Below are 17879 nucleotides of genomic sequence, written 5' to 3'. Positions count from 1 at the left end.
TTTGTTCTCCAACCCTTTAGCTCTCACCTTGCAGGGGGGAAGGGTCCAGGCCATCAGTTGCCAGGAAACAGGGTGTCGGCCATTCTCTGTGTCCAGACCCCTGCACACACCTGCCCTCTAGGGCTCTGCAGTGATCATACACCCTTACCCCACCACCTAGATACTTAAGAACTGCATAAGGGAAATTGAGGCACCCCCACAATATTCGGAGGAACCATTAAGAACAGTCCCACTTCATCACAGAGGGTAACCTGGTTGCTAAGTGCAGTCTCTAGGAACTGTGCTGTGATACTGTTTTTCATGCAACCGTTTGTTTCCAATATTCTTACTTGCTGTCCCCTGAATCTCTGTCTTTGATGATAAACTTATTCTTGTTTTCACTCTAAATATACCCAGGTGCTGCGGGCTAAGCACAGTGCTGGCCCTCAGCTGAGCCGTACCAGCTGGTGAGTTCTGTGTGCGCAGGAGGGCTGGTCACTCTGTGAGTGCCCAGTGGCTCGGGGCTGGGCCCTCCAGAGGGACGCTCTGAGGACTCGGGAGTGGGCGTGTGCCTATCGCTCCCTGCCGAGGGAGTGGGGCCTGCGGAGGCCTGGCAGGCAGTGCTTGGTGGTTTTGGGGAGCTGATCCCCAGCAGGCCCAGACAAGACTTCCTCACAGCCCTTAGACAGACACGGCTACAAGGGCCAGAGGACCCAGCGCCGCGGCAGCAGCTCCCCTCCCTGCAATGAGCTATCCCCAGGGGATGCCCCTTCTGAGCTGGAGCAGCCTGTCTCTGGGAACCCAGCCTGGCGGGTGTGGGGGAAGGGGCACTGCTAGTCCCAGGGAGACCCTGTGAGATTCCAGTCCAGATCTCTCAAGTGCCAGACTGATGCCCCAGTGGTTAATGCTCTGCACTGCAATGCAGGAGACTCAGGCTCAAAGCCCCCCAGGGCCGCAGTGAACACCGCAGGGGACAGGGCTGGTGCCCCAGGGTCCCTGGCTGGCACAGTGACCTGCAGTGCCACTCTGATTCCCAGACCAAGGCACAGGCTGGCCGAGGGGACGTCCCAGCCCACTCTGAGGCAGCTCCGTTGGCCTGATACCTGAGATGGTGGGTGGAGAGTTTCTCCAGCAGCGCGCTGCCCATGCGCTCGCCGGCCACCAGCAGGAGCGTGACGGCGATGTCGTGGTAGCCCTGGTAATAGTGCAGCTCGGGGTGAGCCCTCAGGATGTGCAGGATGAGGTCGATGAGTTGCTCCTGCAGGACCTGGCGCTGCTCGGCCCGCATGCCTGCACAGAGACGGAGCGTCAGAGCCCCAGGGCACCGTGCAGTGCTCCAGCGCCTCCCACTCAGCCAGCTCCACAGAGCCGGCCCCCACTGGAGTCTCCAGCTCCTCCACCCTGGCTCTGCTTGAGCAGGGGGTGTGGTGGGAAGACTGTCAGACAGGAGGCCCCTGCAGCGCTCCCTGGGGCTGACTGCAGACCCCTCTAATCCCCTCTGGCAGTTGGTCCCAGCCAGGTCCTCCTGACCGAGTGCGCTGTGCCTCGGGCCCAGGTACCCGGGCTCCAAGAGCTGCCCTGTCCCAGCTGCCTCAGCGGGTCCCAAGCGGAGATGTGGTCTCTGCTGCAGCCGGGCCTGCTTCCTTTGAGGATTAGCACCAAGGCCATGAGCCAGCAGCCCCCAGAGTGCCAGGAGCACAGCAGACTGGAACCAGCAATTAGGAGCTGGAGGGCCCCGTATTGTCCCTCCCCATCCTGCTGAGTAAGCCAGTCCCTCATCCAAGCCCGGGCTTATGGAGAAGAAGAAGAGAAGCCTGGAGTGGCCAGCGAGCCCCAGTGCGGGGTGCACATGGGGCGGGAGCGTGATCGCTGCGTTTGGTGTTGTGAGTTGGTCAGGTCTGAGAAGAGAACTGTTAGCAAAGAACAGGGACCCTTCGCTCTTCCAGCCTGACTCGCACACGGAGCTTCCTCACCACACCTTTTTCCGCTGAGCGGCCCCCACTGGCCCCATGAAGCCAGGTGAGACTGGTGCCCCACCAACCCTCCCCAAATATCCCAGCACCTGGCTGGCCAGATTCACCCTCAGAGACAGCAGAGGAGCGACAGGGAGAGGAGGGAATGAATCTCTAGGCAAGGGGTGTGGGCAGGGGGCTGCTACAGCCAGACGCTCGGGTGCGGGGCTGGGTTAGCGGACGTTCTAAGGCAGGACCTTGGAGGGGGAGCACAGGATCCAGCGAGGGGCACAGGTACCTTCCGAGGCAGGTGGCTCCCCTCCGGCACCAGCTCTGCAGGGCAGAGCCAGGAACAGGCAGGACAGAAAGAAAACACAGTTACCAGGGAGACCCCCCTGCAGCATGTTCCCCGCTGCGCTGGACCCAGGCTGGGCTCTGCCCGGTGAGGAGGGGCACCCGCTGTGGAGCCTAGCCATGCGTGCGGGTGCACGGGACGAGCCTCAGGAGCCTGCGGGGACGTCGGGAGCCCTGGGCCCTCGCTGACTCTTGCAGTGGGGAAGCGGGGAAGCACTTAACCCTTCCCTGGCCACCCTGAGCTGAGAGCAACAGCCCGATGCAGGAATGAGGGCACGGCCTCTGGGAACGCTCCACCCTGCCCTTACAAAGCTACCTGGCACCACCTCACACACCCCTGGGCAGGAGGTGGCCTTGGGTCTCCATCCCAACAGTGCAGCCTTTGGGGAGAGGGGAAACAAACACCCCTTCTCCCCTCAAATCCTCCTGCCCCCCAGCAACTCCAGCCACCCTTCCCCACAGCTCCCGTGGGAGGGAGGTGGGGCCATCAGGCCTCTGCCCCCTGGGACTAACCGATGCCCGATCCCAGCACACAGAAAAGCTCTCCCCAGCTGCCACCACTTCAAACCAGGAAGGGCCTGCGGGAACCTCGCTGCCCACAGGCACGCCCGGCACCAGGGCACGTCTCACCTTGGGGGAAGCGGCGTGTGGAGCGGTTCACGTCCAGCTGCACTTGGTTGTAGTCCTTGTGGTTCCGGCGGACAGCCCTGCCTGGGGGGAGAGGCCAGTGGGGTCAGCGGCATGCTCAGGGCTAGCAGCAATCCTGGCAGTCCCACATACCTCCTCAAGGAGCTGCCCGGCTGACATGGGGGTCTGCAGCATGGACCCCAACTCAGACCCAAGCGCTGCAAGAACAGGACGATAGCAGAGGCAGCCCCTCCTCCCCACTGCCCTTTATCCCTCCTTGGCTGGAAGGACTGGTTCAGTCTGGCATCGGAGAGGTGAGAGCTTGGGAACCCTGTCTGAGCCTTTGCCCTCTAGGACAGGATCACTGGGTTAGGCACGTCCAGCCAGTCACATGGCCCCTGCTCAATGCCCCCCAGACAGCTCTGATTGACAGCTCAATGGAGGGCCGGTACCCATACAGCACTGGGCTGGCGAGCAGGGAGCTGGCAGCAGTTCCAGTGTCACAGTGGCAATGACTGCTCTGTGCCCATCACCCTGGCCCCAGGGCATGCCAAGTAGATGAGGAGCAGTCAGCTAGTGGGCAGAGCACACAGCTGGAGCTAACAAGGCAGACATTAACCCCAGCTCTAACAGGAGCTTGGGCAAGTCTCTGGCCCGGTCCCCATGTTCCTCAGGCATTAGTCCATCTCCTGGCTCAGGATGTGCAGAATGGGGGTCACAGCTCCAACCCCAGGGCGACGAGAATTAGTCAGCACCCCACTCAGGCTCAGTGTCTGAAGTCAGCAGCTTCTCGTCCACTATCCCCACTACGATGACGATGAACCATTGTGAGGCAGCAGGGAGGGGGGAGTGTTGACCTGGGAATGTGGCAGGGGAGTTTCACTGGGGATGGGAGACCTGAGAGCCTGTAACCTGAGCCGGGAGGGGGAGGTAACACCTCTGCCCAGGAAACTGGACAAAGGCTGCAGGAGGGAGCCTGCGGGGGACGGGGGGTGGGGGGGGAGCCTTGGCAGCCACACATATTTAAACACCTTCTGGGCACACCAGCCCACAACCTCCCACGTCTATCATGAGGTGCCACCCACAGGGGCTATAAGCCCCAGCATGCACTGCTCTCCCAGCGTCCAAGCAGGATGAAATGTAAGATAAGCATGCTACGAATATGAATTAACCCCATGGAGATCTATACGATCCCCGTTACACAGGGGATGCTGATGAACAGAGGGGCAAAGTGATGCGACAGCAGCAGAGGTGGAGAGAGAACCCAGGAGTCCTGGCTCCTAGGTTCCCTGCTCTAACCACTAGCCTATAGTGTCTCTGCATAGAACCAACCATGCAAGTGAGACCCAAGCACTTCCCGCTCATGTGACAGTCAATCAGAACTCTCCCCCGGTGCCCAGAAGCCTGTTAAGGTGCTGGCCAGCCCAGCAGCGAGGCCCTGGGGCACAGACGCGCCCCTGTACGCCAGGGAGCTGAGCCCCCCTACCTGGCTTGGGAGGCAGGTTATACACGTTGACGCTGAGCAGCTTCGGCCAGACCTTCCTGCGGATCTCATCTGTGAGCAGCCCCCCCTCGCTCACCGCTGCCCCCCGGAGGGTCTCCACAGCCACAGGGTCACTCGTTAGGGCCTGGTGGATTAACAGCAGCTTCTGCTTCCTCTTCGACCCGAGCAGCTCTGCCAACAGGAGAGAGATGGTCACCGTCTATGCCCTGCCCAGCTCCCCACGCTTGGCCGTCGCCACCTGTATCCTTCTCCTGGCTTAGCCTTCACTCGAATCCCTCCCTACAGCACCCAGCGTGATCCTTCCCCCTCCCAGGGCTCGGGGCACTGGGCACATGCTCAGCTCTGCCACCTACCTAGGCCTGCAGACTCCTCGGGGAGGGGCCTGGGACTCCACCTGTGGGATGCATCCAGGGAGAGGAGAGACAGAAAGCGGGGCAGCCAGTTTCCCCAGATTCAACGAGGATAAAGGCAAACGAATAAGCCTGGCGAATTAGCCAAATTCCCAGCGGCTCAAGGGGAGACAGACCAAGGGCGCAGGAAGGCAGAGCTCCTGAAGAGGCAGCGAGTAGGTACTAGTTTGGTTTCGTCTCCCATCACAAGAGCAAGCAGCCCAGCGTAGCTGTGGGCGCTGCACGCACAGGGACCAAGTCGCAGAGCAGGGAGGGGAAGCTCCCACCTGGGGCACTGCGGCCAGTTCCAGCCACCCCATGCCCAGAAAGAAAGCGACAAACTGGAAGGAACTCAGAGAAACGAGTGACTGGAGGCTCCTTACTGGAGAGAGTCTGACACGAGCAAGGCTTGGCTCAATGACAGCTGTGGGGCCATGGGACAGAGATGGGGATGTGAGGCCAAAAGGCCAGGGGACACTCCAGCTAGCACAGAACGCTGCAGCTTGTCCCCTCAGTGACACTGGCTACCACGAGTGCAGCAGGCCCGTCCTCCGCTCCCTCCGCTGGTCTCGCAGAGAACAAAGTCTAGCTCAAGGTACTGCACGGCCTAGCAGTGGGGAGTCTGAATGGAGTCCATCGTGGACAGCGCCGGTCCTCTGGCCCCAGGGGACCTTTCTGCCATCAGGCGGCAGAGATTTCCCAGGGGCCATCCAGACTATGCAACAGCCGCCCCATGGACAAAGGGTCACCCCAAAGCTCGCCAGCCCTGCTCCCTGTGCCAGGTGAACATGGGCCAGATGGGACCGCCGGGGTCCCAAGTCCAGTCCCTGCTATTGCAGGTGACCCCATTGTGTGATCCTGACAGGACAAGTTCCCACCAGCAGGTCTGCAAGAGAAAAGCTGCCCCACTCCTCTGATCGAGCTGTCCAGGCAAGGCCACAACAGCAGAGAACCAGAGAGCCCTTGGCAAAGCCCCTCACAGGAGGCTGCTATGAAAACAAAGCAGACAGGGAAGACACAAAATCTTGCGGTGAATCAGAAACTAGCCAAGGCCGAAAACAAGGATGAGGAGGAGTACGTGGGCAAAGGGTGCGTGAGCTCTCTGGGGCAGGGACAACCTTTTCTGCAGAAAAGGACCTGGGGATTACAGTGGACGAAAAGCTGGACATGAGTCAGCAGTGTGCTCTTGTTGCCAAGAAGGCTAACGGCATATTGGGCTGTATTAGTAGGAGCATTGCCAGCAGATCGAGGGACGTGATCGTTCCCCTCTATTCGGCAGCGGTGAGGCCACATCTGGAGTACTGTGTCCAGTTTTGGTCCCCCCACTACAGAAGGGATGTGGACAAATTGCCCTCCACTGGACTCTCTCCGAGGAAAATGATTGGGGGGCTGGAGCACATGGCTTATGAGGAGAGGCTGAGGGAACTGGGCTTATTTAGTCTGCAGAAGAGAAGAGTGAGGGGGGAGATTTGATAGCAGAACTACCTGAAGGGGGGTACCCAAGACGATGGAGCTCGGCTGTTCTCAGTGGTGGCGGATGACAGAAAAAGAAGCAACGGTCTCAAGTTGCAGGGGGGGAGGTCTAGGTTGGACATTAGGAAACACTAGTTCACTAGTGGGAAGCACTGGAATGGGTTCCCTAGGGAGGTGATGGAATCTCCGTCCTTAGAAGTTTTTAAGGCCCAGCTTGACATGATTTAGTTGGTGTTAGTCCTGCTTTGAGCAGGGGGTCGGACTAGGTGACCTCCTGAGGTCTCTTCCAACCCTGATCTTCTATGATTCTATGACCTGTGCAGCCCCATGCCAATGGGGCTCTGGTCCTGAATGGTGATTCTGGGTTCTGTACTGGGACCAGTATTTAATTATTCATTACACAGGGAAAAAAACGACATTAAAAAGAAAAAAGAAAAGGAGTACTTGTGGCACCTTAGAGACTAACCAGTTTATTTGAGCATGAGCTTTCGTGAGCTACAGCTCACTTCATCGGATGCATAGCATATCGTGGAAACTGCAGAAGATATTATATACACACAGAGACCATGAAACAAAACTTCCTCCCACCCCACTGTCCTGCTGGTAACAGCTTATCTAAAGTGATCATCAAGGAGGGCCATTTCCAGCACAAATCCAGGTTTTCTCACCCTTCCCCCCCCCCCCACAGACACACATACAAACTCACTCTCCTGCTGGTAATAGCCCATCCCTCTTTGAAACCTCTCTTTATAATGCGCATGATAATCAAGGTGGGTCATTTCCAGCACTAATCCAGGTTTTCTCACCACTACCACCCCCACACACACACACCCCCCTCCAAAAACCACACACACAAACTCACTCTCCTGCTGGCAATAGCTCATCTTACAATGTGCACAGCAATAATCCAAGTTTAACCAGAACGTCTTGGGGGGGGGTTTGTAGGAAAAAAACAAGGGGAGATAGGCTACCTTGCATAATGACTTAGCCACTCCCAGTCTCTATTCAAGCCCAAATTAATAGTATCCAATTTGCAAATGAATTCCAATTCAGCAGTTTCTCGCTGGAGTCTGGATTTGAAGTTTTTTTGCTTTAAGATAGCGACCCTCATGTCTGTGATTGCGTGACCAGAGAGATTGAAGTGTTCTCCGACTGGTTTATGAATGTTATAATTCTTAACATCTGATTTGTGTCCATTTATTCTTTTACGTAGAGACTGTCCAGTTTGACCAATGTACATGGCAGAGGGGCATTGCTGGCACATGATGGCATATATCACATTGGTGGATGTGCAGGTGAACGAGCCTCTGATAGTGTGGCTGATGTTGTTAGGCCCTGTGATGGTGTTCCCTGAATAGATATGTGGGCACAGTTGGCAACGGGCTTTGTTGCAAGGATAGGTTCCTGGGTTAGTGGTTCTGTTGTGTGGTATGTGGTTGTTGGTGAGTATTCGCTTCAGGTTGGGGGGCTGTCTGTAGGCAAGGACTGGCCTGTCTCCCAAGATTTGTGAGAGTGTTGGGTCATCCTTCAGGATAGGTTGTAGATCCTTAATAATGCGTTGGAGGGGTTTTAGTTGGGGGCTGAAGGTGACGGCTAGTGGCGTTCTGTTATTTTCTTTGTTAGGCCTGTCCTGTAGTAGGTGACTTCTGGGAACTCTTCTGGCTCTATCAATCTGTTTCTTCACTTCCGCAGGTGGGTATTGTAGTTGTAAGAACGCTTGATAGAGATCTTGTAGGTGTTTGTCTCTGTCTGAGGGGTTGGAGCAAATGCGGTTGTATCGCAGAGCTTGGCTGTAGACGATGGATCGTGTGGTGTGGTCAGGGTGAAAGCTGGAGGCATGTAGGTAGGAATAGCGGTCAGTAGGTTTCCGGTATAGGGTGGTGTTGATGTGACCATCGTTTATTAGCACTGTAGTGTCCAGGAAGTGGATCTCATGTGTGGACTGGACCAGGCTGAGGTTGATGGTGGGATGGAAATTGTTGAAATCATGGTGGAATTCCTCAAGGGCTTCTTTTCCATGGGTCCAGATGATGAAGATGTCATCAATATAGCACAAGTAAAGTAGGGGCGTTAGGGGACGAGAGCTGAGGAAGCGTTGTTCTAAGTCAGCCATAAAAATGTTGGCATACTGTGGGGCCATGCGGGTACCCATAGCAGTGCCGCTGATCTGAAGGTATACATTGTCCCCAAATGTAAAATAGTTATGGGTAAGGACAAAGTCACAAAGTTCAGCCACCAGGTTAGCCGTGACATTATCGGGGATAGTGTTCTTGATGGCTTGTAGTCCATCTTTGTGTGGAATGTTGGTGTAGAGGGCTTCTACATCCATAGTGGCCAGGATGGTGTTATCAGGAAGATCATTAAAAAGAACATTATTAAGGTTGCCAAATCAAGCACTCAAAAATTACAAAAAGCCTTAATTCGGCCCCCTTTGTGCATCTGCATTACAATGCAGTCCTTAATTATGTGATCAGATACTATTTGTTCCCCAGGATTCCTGCCTCATTCAGTTCACAGGATGGATGATGCTCATTTATCCTCATTCGCCACTGTGCAGCCCCAGGCCTTATTCACCCACAGCATCTGAACCCTGCTCTTCAGCGCTATTGTTCATTTCCTCTTGGGCTTTTCTAAGGCCCTCAGCACTATAGCATCCGAGTGCTTCACAAACAGTTTATCTTTGCAACACCCCTGGGAAACCAGCTATCACCCCATTTTACAGATGGAGCCCTGAGGCACAAAGGGATTCATTTTGGGGTGGCCAATCTGAGACACCTAGGACCTGATTCTTCAGAGTACTTAACATCAACAGCACTTTGTATGTTCAAAGCACAGCTCCCGTTGAGTGCTCAGTGCTTCTGCAAACCAGCCCCCAGGTTCTCAAGTCGGGCACCCAGAAAATGAGGCACACACAGTTAGCACCCACCTGTAAACAGCCTGGTTTAAGTGACTTGCCCAGCAGCACACAGGAACTCTGTGGCAGAGGAAGGGATAGAATCCAGTTCTCCAAGGCAGCATTCAACTGCCTTAACCATGAGACCAGCCTCTCCGCCTGCATTCCCCTGCCTCCTTCACTACACACCTTCCAACTTCTGCAACAGATGAGGCAGCTGCCTTCATGACACAGCCCTGACTGCATCCCCAAAGCAGGTCCCTCCTGTTCACTGAATTGGGGGGTAGGGGCACTGAGAGCACAAGGGAGACAGTCCCCCTGCTCCCAGTTGTGGTCTCTCCAGCCTCAGGGCTGGAGCATGCTCAGAGCTGATGGAATCTATGGAGCATGTGTGAACTGCAATTTCTCAAAGGCTTGTTACTTGGCCAACTGTGGACGGATTGACACAGGGATGGCAAAAGGCACCACCCTAATGCAAAGTCCAGGCCCACGCCCAATTTCGAGTCCCTGCTCCAAAGCATGGAGGTGCCAGAGCTTCTCAAAGGCACGGTCGCCAGGACTGTAACATGGGCTGACCCACTGTAGCTGAAATTTTCAAAATAAAATAATAATAATAATAATTAGTCTGAGGCAGACACCTGGCTTGAAAAGCTTTATCCGAGCCAATTAAAGACTGGGAAAGTTATAAGCAATTGAAAACAGGGTGTTATCATGGGAAATGTCGGGTATCCATAATAACAGCGGATGCTCCGAGCCCTGCCCAGAACGATCTGGGAAAGAGAGAGGGGAAGTCTGCAGAAGACACAATTATTTTAGTTTCTAGAGAGTGGAGATGGCTGAGGAGCTTCCGAGACTGACCCAAGCAGTGCCATGGCCAGCGGATTCACTTGTAACCAAAGCGCAGTAATGCCCCTTTGGAGGGGCTAGCCTGAGCTCCTCGGGCCGCTCTAACAGAACCAGAGCGGCTCAGGCAAGGGGCCTGGGCAGCAGGCAGGACAGGAAACAAAGGTCCGGCTCAATGGGCAGCAGCAATCCAGAGACAGACAAAATGTCAGGGTGAAGAATGGTACTGAGGCTACCCCCCTGCCACTGTGTGAATCAATGGGGCAACCTGCGCTGGGATACTGGGGCAGCTCCAGCCATGTTAGGGATGTAGCAGAAAGAGGGTTGGGGGAGGGTGCAGGGGAGTGCCGGTGTCACGGAGTCCCTGGGCGATGCTCTGGAACTGCTCCCCATGAAGCCAGTCAGGACTCTGGGGCAGTCGCCTTTCCGTGAGCAGCCTGTCTGCAGGACACACAGCTCACACTGCTTCCACCTTCCTGGGTCTGACCTCGGAGCATTCAGCATCCTCTGCCCCTCCGTGTGCTTCCCACAGTGAGTCCGCCCAGGTGGGGCTCCTGGGGAAGCCAGAGGGTCCTGCCCCCCAACTCCGCAGTCAGACGTGACTCTCAGCCAGCCAGTAAAACAGAGGTTTATTAGACAACAGGAACATGGTCTAACACAGAGCTTGTAGGTGCAGAGAACAGGACCCCTCAGCCGGGTCCATTTTGGGGGGCAGTGAGCCAGACAACCACGTCTGCCCTTCACTCCATGTCTCCAGCCAGCCCCAAACTGAAACTCCCTCCAGCCCCTCCTCCTCTGGGCTTTTTCCTTTCCCGGGCCAGGAGGTCTCCTGATTCCTTTGTTCTCCAACCCTTTAGCTCTCACCTTGCAGGGGGGAAGGGCCCAGGCCATCAGTTGCCAGGACAGGGTGTCGGCCATTCTCTGTGTCCAGACTCCTGCACACACATGCCCTCTAGGGCTCTGCAATGATCATACACCCTTATTGCACCACCTAGATACTTAAGAACTTCATAGGGGAAACTGAGGCACCCCCACACTATTCAGAGGAAACATTAAGAACAGTCCCACTTCGTCACAGCCGGGTATTACCGAGGGGCAGGTTGGCTCCCTTCAGTGTCCCAGGGCTGGTGTGAAGCCGGCTCTCTCACCCGCATGCAGCCAGCTTGGCAGGTTTCACAAGCACGCTGACTTCCCGGCAGGCTCCAGCAGCATCAGCAGCTCACAGGACTGGCTGGCAGGGGGAGGTGGAGAAGCAGATATTGGGACATCCACCCACCGCAGCTGTCACCCTCCCCTCCGTGCACCTGGCCCCACGACTAACCCCACCACGGGACCCAGGAGTAGCCCTTCTGCGCAGCCCTCGCTCGGGCAGCGGCCACAAGCCGGGACGGGGGTGAACACAAGCAGGAAGGCTCCAGCAGGGCAGCTGGATACAAACCCCTGCTCAGGGATCGCTCCCTAGAGGATTCCTTCCAGACTCTTAGCCCCTCTAGCCTGAGGCACCCCAAGTGACAGGGTTCCCCTGCGTGGGGAGGGGCTCCACAGCCTGAGCCAGCTCACTGCAGGGCAGCGATGGGGCTCCCAGCCCTTCCCACAGGGAAAGGACTTCCCATCTCAGTGCATCTCACTTACCTACACTCCATCCCCTTCCTCCTGACTCCACCCTGCTCCTCCCCACACTCCCTCCCTCCTTCACCCCTTGTTCGCTGCCTTCGCAGGGATAGACACATGGGGCGCTTTTAATCTGGCCATCCAGCTCTGGCTCTCCAGGCCCTGAGCATTTCTGTAGCTCTTCTCCGAATTCCCCGCAGCTGGCTTTCTAGGGGCCAGCGCAGAACGCACTATTCCAGGAGCAGCAGCCCCAGAAGCCACGTCAGGGACTCTCTCCTCCTTGCTCCAGGCTGGAGACCTCTCCCCACGATGGCATCACCACCGATATCATTGCAAACGTCACCCCACACCTCAGCCCTGACGCCTCCAACTGAGAGCTCCAGGGACAAGGGGAGGGAGCAGACTCGGACACAGACGTGGCAGAAAGGCGCAGCAGGTTTGGAAGCCACTCCCCGCCGTTTTCCCCATCACCGGCCTCCCATAAATCACCACTAGAAACCAGAACATTCAGGGCTGGCGCGTCAAGGCTATGACACCAGCCGCACGTCACCAGCACCTGCATGGGTCAGGCCCTGAGCTTCACAGCGCATCAGACACTTCCCAGGGAGCCCCAAGAGGTCGAGGGCTCAGGGACCAGTTTATGCAGCAACATGTCTGCCCAGCTAAGCGCAGGTCTGGAGCATCCTCTGGCGCGATGGGATGCAGAGATAGGAAGTAGGAATGCTCTATAAAGAGAAGCCAGCAATTCAGCACACTCCACCTGTTTTGTTGGGTGCACCCTGGCTCTCCTTCCCTCCCATCGCGGGTTCTCCCAGCTGTTCCACAAAGCACCTCCCTTAGTTTCTTTTCCAGCAGTGAAATTACAACCCTGGCCCGTATTCCAGGCAGCTCCCCCCGCCCCTCTGGCGCAGAGGGGTTAAAGCGTCCAACTGCAATCCTGAAGGTCGCAGGTTCGGCTCCATCCCGTACTGAAAGGTCACCTCCAGGTCACCCAGCTGAGAAGTGGGTACCTGATCCATCGGGCTGGGGCAGTCAAAGGCAGCGGACGCGACGCTGGCACAACCGCCTCTATGTGCCGCTGGCTGTGAAACGGACAGGCCTTAGGCACGTCGGCCCGACGAGCCACGGCCACCCACCTTTCCTCCCGCAGCTCCTGCCTGAGCCCCAAGGAGACAGGTGGGGTCCTGCCAGCACTCCCTGGCCACAGCCTTTCCACCTCCATCACAGAGCAGCCACGTAGGGAACGAGGCTGCTCCCTCAGGAGACACAGCAACGAGGCCGAAACTCCCAAGCACCCGAACCCTCCTCCTCCCCACGCAGAGAGCGCGGACCCACCCTTGCCCAAGAGCGTGGCTGGAACGTCCCAGGGAGCTGCATCGTGAACTGCCAACCAGGCTGGGAGCAGGGCACATGCGACCCCGCGACCCCCTTTGCCGCTCTGCACAGTTGCCCTGAAGAGGCCTCAAGGCCAGAAGGGTGAAGCGAAACCGGGGGGCAGCACGTTTCCCAAGCCAAGGGCAGGGGGGTCAGACACAACACGCTAGCTCTGCGGCAGCATTGGGAAGCCACAGATAATAGAATGCCAGTTCCTAGAGCTATCATCCACAGATCTCACAGCGCTTCACCGGGTCCAGGTCACTATCCCCATTACACACATGGGGAAACTGAGGCATGGAGCAAGGAAGTTGTCACGGAGTGTGGGGGAGTCCAGGCCCTGCACCCCTCTTCCTGGGATTCACTGAGACTCTCAGCCAGCCAGTAAAACAGAAGGTTTATTGGACAACAGGAACACAGTCCAAAACAGAGCTTGTGGGTACACCCAGGACCCCTCAGTGAAGTCCTTCTGGGGGAGCAGGGAGCTTAGACCCCAGCCCTGGGGTTCCCTGTGTTCCTCCACCCAGCCCCAAACTGAAACTAAACCCACCCAGCAGGTTCCCTGCTGCAGCCTCCATCCACATTCCTGGGCAGAGGTGTCACCTCCCCCTCCCCCTCCTGGCTCAGGTGACAGGCTCTCAGGTCTCCCGTCCCCAGGGCACATTCCCAGGTCAACACTCCCCCCTCCCTGCTGCGTCACATCGTCACATCTCTCCCCCCTTCGAGACTGAACTGAGCGTGGTCACTGTGACCAGTGACCTGGGGAAGTTCGGGGCCCCCTCTCCAGGACAGCGCATCTGCTATCAGGTTGGCACTTCCCTTCACGTGGACCACGTCCATGTCGTAATCCTGCAGGAGCAGGCTCCACCTCAGGAGCTTGGCGTTGGCTCCTTTCACCTGGTGCAGCCAGGTCAGGGGAGAGTGGTCGGTGTAGACGGTGAAGTGTCGCCCAAAGAGATAGGGCTCTAGTTTCTTGAGGGCCCACACCATGGCCAGGCACTCCTTCTCGATGGCCGCGTAGTGTTGCTCCCGGGGTAGCAACTTCTTGCTCAGGTACACGATGGGGTGTCTCCTCCCCCTCCCCCTCCTGGCTCAGGTGACAGGCTCTCAGGTCTCCCGTCCCCAGGGCACATTCCCAGGTCAACACTCCCCCCTCCCTGCTGCGTCACATCGTCACAGAAGTGACTTGTCCCGGGTCACCCAGCAGGCCAGGGGCAGAGTCGGGAACTGAACCAAAGTCTCCTCAGTCCCTGCTCGGTGCCCTACCTGCTAGGCCACCTTGCTTCCCATCGGCACAGGGCAGCCAGTCACCAGAGCTGCCTCTTGGCAGACAGCCCAGCACTGGGCTGCGCTCTAAACACAGCACTCAGTCACCAGAGCTAGAAACCCCAGCCTGGGCCTGCCCAAGGGCTGTCCCCAAGCAAGGCCAGCAGTGGCTCCCAAGGAGGACACAAGAAGCCAGTAGCGGGCACTCACCAGACAGCCTGTCCCAGGGGAAGTGCCTCCCTAGCCCCCACCAATTAGCACTGAATCATGCCCTGTCGTGGGGAGAAGGGTCTATAGCTCCCTACAGCCCTGACAGCCCCACTGGAGAGGGACGGGTGGGGCGGGGCATCCAGCCAGGACCATCCCAGCCCCACCGCCGGAGCTGCACCTGCGACACCCACTCATAGACTTTAAGGTCAGAAGGGACCATTATGATCGTCTAGTCTGACCCCCTGCACAACGCAGGCCACGGAATCTCACCCACCCACTCCTGTAACAAACCCCTCACCTATGTCTGAGCTACTGAAGTCCTCAAATCGTGGTTTATAGACTTCAAGGTTCAGAGACTCCTCCAGCAAGTGACCCGTGCCCCACGCTGCAGAGGAAGGCCAAAAACCCCCAGGGCCTCTGCCAATCTGCCCTGGGGGAAAATTCCTTCCCGACCCCAAATATGGCGATCAGCTAAACCCCGAGCATGTGGGCAAGACTCACCAGCCAGACACCCAGGAAAGAATTCTCGGTAGTAACTCAGATCCCACCCCATCGAACATCCCACCTCAGGCCATTGGGCAAATCTACCACTAGTAGTCGAAGATCAATTAATTGCCAAAATTAGGCTATCCCATCATATCATCTCCTCCATAAACTTATCAAGCTTAGTCTTGAAGCCAGATAGGTCTTTGGCCCCCACTGCTCCCCTTGGAAGGCTGTTCCAGGACTTCACTCCTCTGATGGTTCGAAACCTTCGTCTAATTTCAAATGTAAACTTCCCGATGGCCAGTTTATATCCACTGCAGCATGTCAAAGAGCAGCACCCCCTTCTGCCCTCCCCCCCCAGAGCATGGGGGTCCCCAAGGGTCAGTGCCCCCCAGCAACTCCCCCCCACCCCAGAGGGCCCTGAGGGGTCAGCACCCCCCAGCACCTCCCCCCACCCCAGAGAACAAGGGGCCCTCAGGGGTCTGTGCCCCCCAGCACCTCCCCCCACCCCAGAGCACAAGGGGCCCCCCAGGGGTCTGTGTCCCCCAGCACCTCCCCCCACCCCAAAGCACGAGGGCCCCCCAGGGGTCAGCGCCCCCCCACACCCCAGAGCACAGAGGCCCCCCAGGGGTCAGCACCCCCCAGAGAACAAGGGGCCCTCAGGGGTCTGTGCCCCCCAGCACCCCAGAGCACGAGGGCCCCCCAGGGGTCAGCACCCCCCAGCACCTCCCCCCACTCCAGAGCACAAGGGCCCCCCAGGGGTCAGCGCCCCTCACTCACCTCCCCGCCGCCGGCCCGGGGGGGGCCGCTCGGCCGAGCCGCCCCCCCGCTGCCTCGGGCCGCCGCCGCTCATCGCCGCGGAGCCAACTCACAGGCCCCCCCCCCGGCCAGGCGACAGAGCCCGCCCCGCGCCGCTTCCACCTCCCCATTGGCGCTGCCTCCGCTGCTCATTGGACAGAGCCGCCGTCGCTCAACTTCCAGGCCCAGGAGTAGGAGGGGAGAGGAGGCGGGGCGCAAGGCGCGCTGGGAAATGTAGTTCACGGGGAGCTGAGGGCCTTGGGTTGTGTCAAAGAAGGGCGGGGGGCATGGGCATGGGGGGATCTGCATGGGTGAGGGTGGGGATGCAAGGGTGAGGGTGCATGGAGGACGGTGTGTGGGGTGGGGGGGATGCAGGGGTGGCAGGTGCATGTGTAAGGTGGTCTGGAGGGGTGGGGTGTCTGGGGATGAGGGTAGGGGGTGCATGGGTGAGAGGGTCTGCGAGGCTAAGGGTGGGGGGTCGTGGGTGATGGTGCAGATGATGGGGTCTGTTGGGGTGAGGGGTCGTGTCTGGGGATGAGGGGAGGGGATGCATGGGTCAGGGGTACATAGGTGAGGTGGTCTGCAGGCACGAGGGGGTCTGCAGGGGTGAAGGTGTGTGGAGTGGTGAAAAGGTCTGGGGTGAAGGGGGTGCACAGATGGGGTGGGGGCATGGGTGAGTGAGCAGAAGAAGGGGGCAGGTTCATGGGTGAGGGGGTCTGTTCGGGGTGCTCCCTATGGTTGACGTTTGGGTTTAATGATTTAGGGCCCCTATAATTATAGAAATCCATAACATGCAATTCTTCAACCTCCTGCTTCAGGGTTTAAACCAGCCTCTGGGTAGCAGAGATCAGGATGAGAGTTATGTAGGGGGCAGATTAGTCCACATCTGCTCTTGCAGGCTTCTTACACCTTCTACTGCAGCGTTGGGCGCTGGCCCCTGCTCTGTCAGAGACAGCAGACTGGGCTAGCTGGACCTCAGGTGTGCTCTAGTCTGGCCATTGCTACGTTCCTCTGTGGTGTCTGCACACCTTAACAATTCTGGCCCAGTGCCTGCAGTACTGCCCACTCTCATCCTGTTAGCACAAGGCTCAAACGATTCAGTGTGTTTTCCAGCAGCCCCAGCTCCCGGAGTCATGTGATTACATGAGACTCCCAGCTCTCATTTTTAAAAAAGAACAGTTTCTAGCCCTGCTCGTTGTGGAGAAAAACTTGGAACCATGACCCTGAAGGGCTCACACCCGGCAGGCAGAGAAAAAATTGTTTATATTTAAGATCTCATGGTTTCTAAGCTAATCCCCTGATTTGGGAGGCAGGATTCTGTAATGTCTGGCATTGGCCATACTGAGCCTCTCTGGGCCACAAATGCATCTGCAGGTTTTGTGCCCTTGCCCTGCTGGGGGTCAGGTGTGTTATTTATATGGTACCACACGTGTGTCACCCCACCAGCGCCCTAGCACCGCATAGGCGGCAGCAAGGGAACTACTACCCAGCCAATCACGATCCTCAGCTTTGGTCTAGAGGCTTCCTGCAAACAAACTGAGACAACATTATAATACATTTACAAAGTCACTTGCAGGCAGCCAGCCCCTATCCAACTCCACCCCATTGTTGTTACAGTCTAGCAGTGCCTCCACACAGCCTGGATCAGGGCCCCGGCGTACAGACAGATGGAGGCACTGGAGAGCTGCCAGTTTTGATATAGGCAGACCAAGGAAGGAATGTTATTTACATTTGACAGGTGGGAAACAGAGGGCTTTAAGATTAAGCCAGTGGCCCAAGGAGTCTGGGGTAGAGCAGGTTTCAGAGTAACAGCCGTGTTAGTCTGTATTCACAAAAAGAAAAGGAGGACTTGTGGCACCTTAGAGACTAACCAATTTATTTGAGCATAAGCTTTCCTGAGCTACAGCTCACTTCATCGGATGCATACTGCATAAGCTTTCTTTTTGGGGTAGAGCAGGAATTTGAACCATGGTCTCTATAAGCCCTAGTCTAATGGCTTAGCCACCAGGCCATCCACTCCATCCTCTCTTACTTAGTCTCATCCTCATTTGCTGAATCCTGGCTGCACTCCAGCCCTGATGATCTTCAGGGCAGGGATTTTATCTCTGTTCCAGGGAACT

The 17879-nt window shown here is 57.3% G+C and overlaps 1 protein-coding gene across 1 annotated transcript in view; it reads right to left on the bottom strand.

Annotated features, from left to right (window-relative positions):
- Positions 1-15814, bottom strand: part of LOC141983507 (uncharacterized) — a 34349-nt gene extending 18535 nt beyond the window's left edge. Inside the window, exons 1-6 of the mRNA XM_074946707.1 lie at positions 15742-15814; positions 7250-8597; positions 4770-4810; positions 4399-4587; positions 2916-2996; positions 1083-1269 (exon numbers count right to left, since the gene is read on the bottom strand). Coding sequence (XP_074802808.1) covers positions 1083-1269; positions 2916-2996; positions 4399-4587; positions 4770-4810; positions 7250-8597; positions 15742-15814 — 1919 coding nt within the window. The remainder of the gene's footprint in view (positions 1-1082; positions 1270-2915; positions 2997-4398; positions 4588-4769; positions 4811-7249; positions 8598-15741) is intronic.
- Between the last annotated feature and the right edge of the window lie 2065 nt (positions 15815-17879).

Source organism: Natator depressus, chromosome 2, assembly GCF_965152275.1.
Source record: "Natator depressus isolate rNatDep1 chromosome 2, rNatDep2.hap1, whole genome shotgun sequence".
NCBI classification, from domain to species: Eukaryota; Metazoa; Chordata; order Testudines; family Cheloniidae; genus Natator; species Natator depressus.
This window is presented reverse-complemented; position numbering and strand designations above follow the sequence as displayed.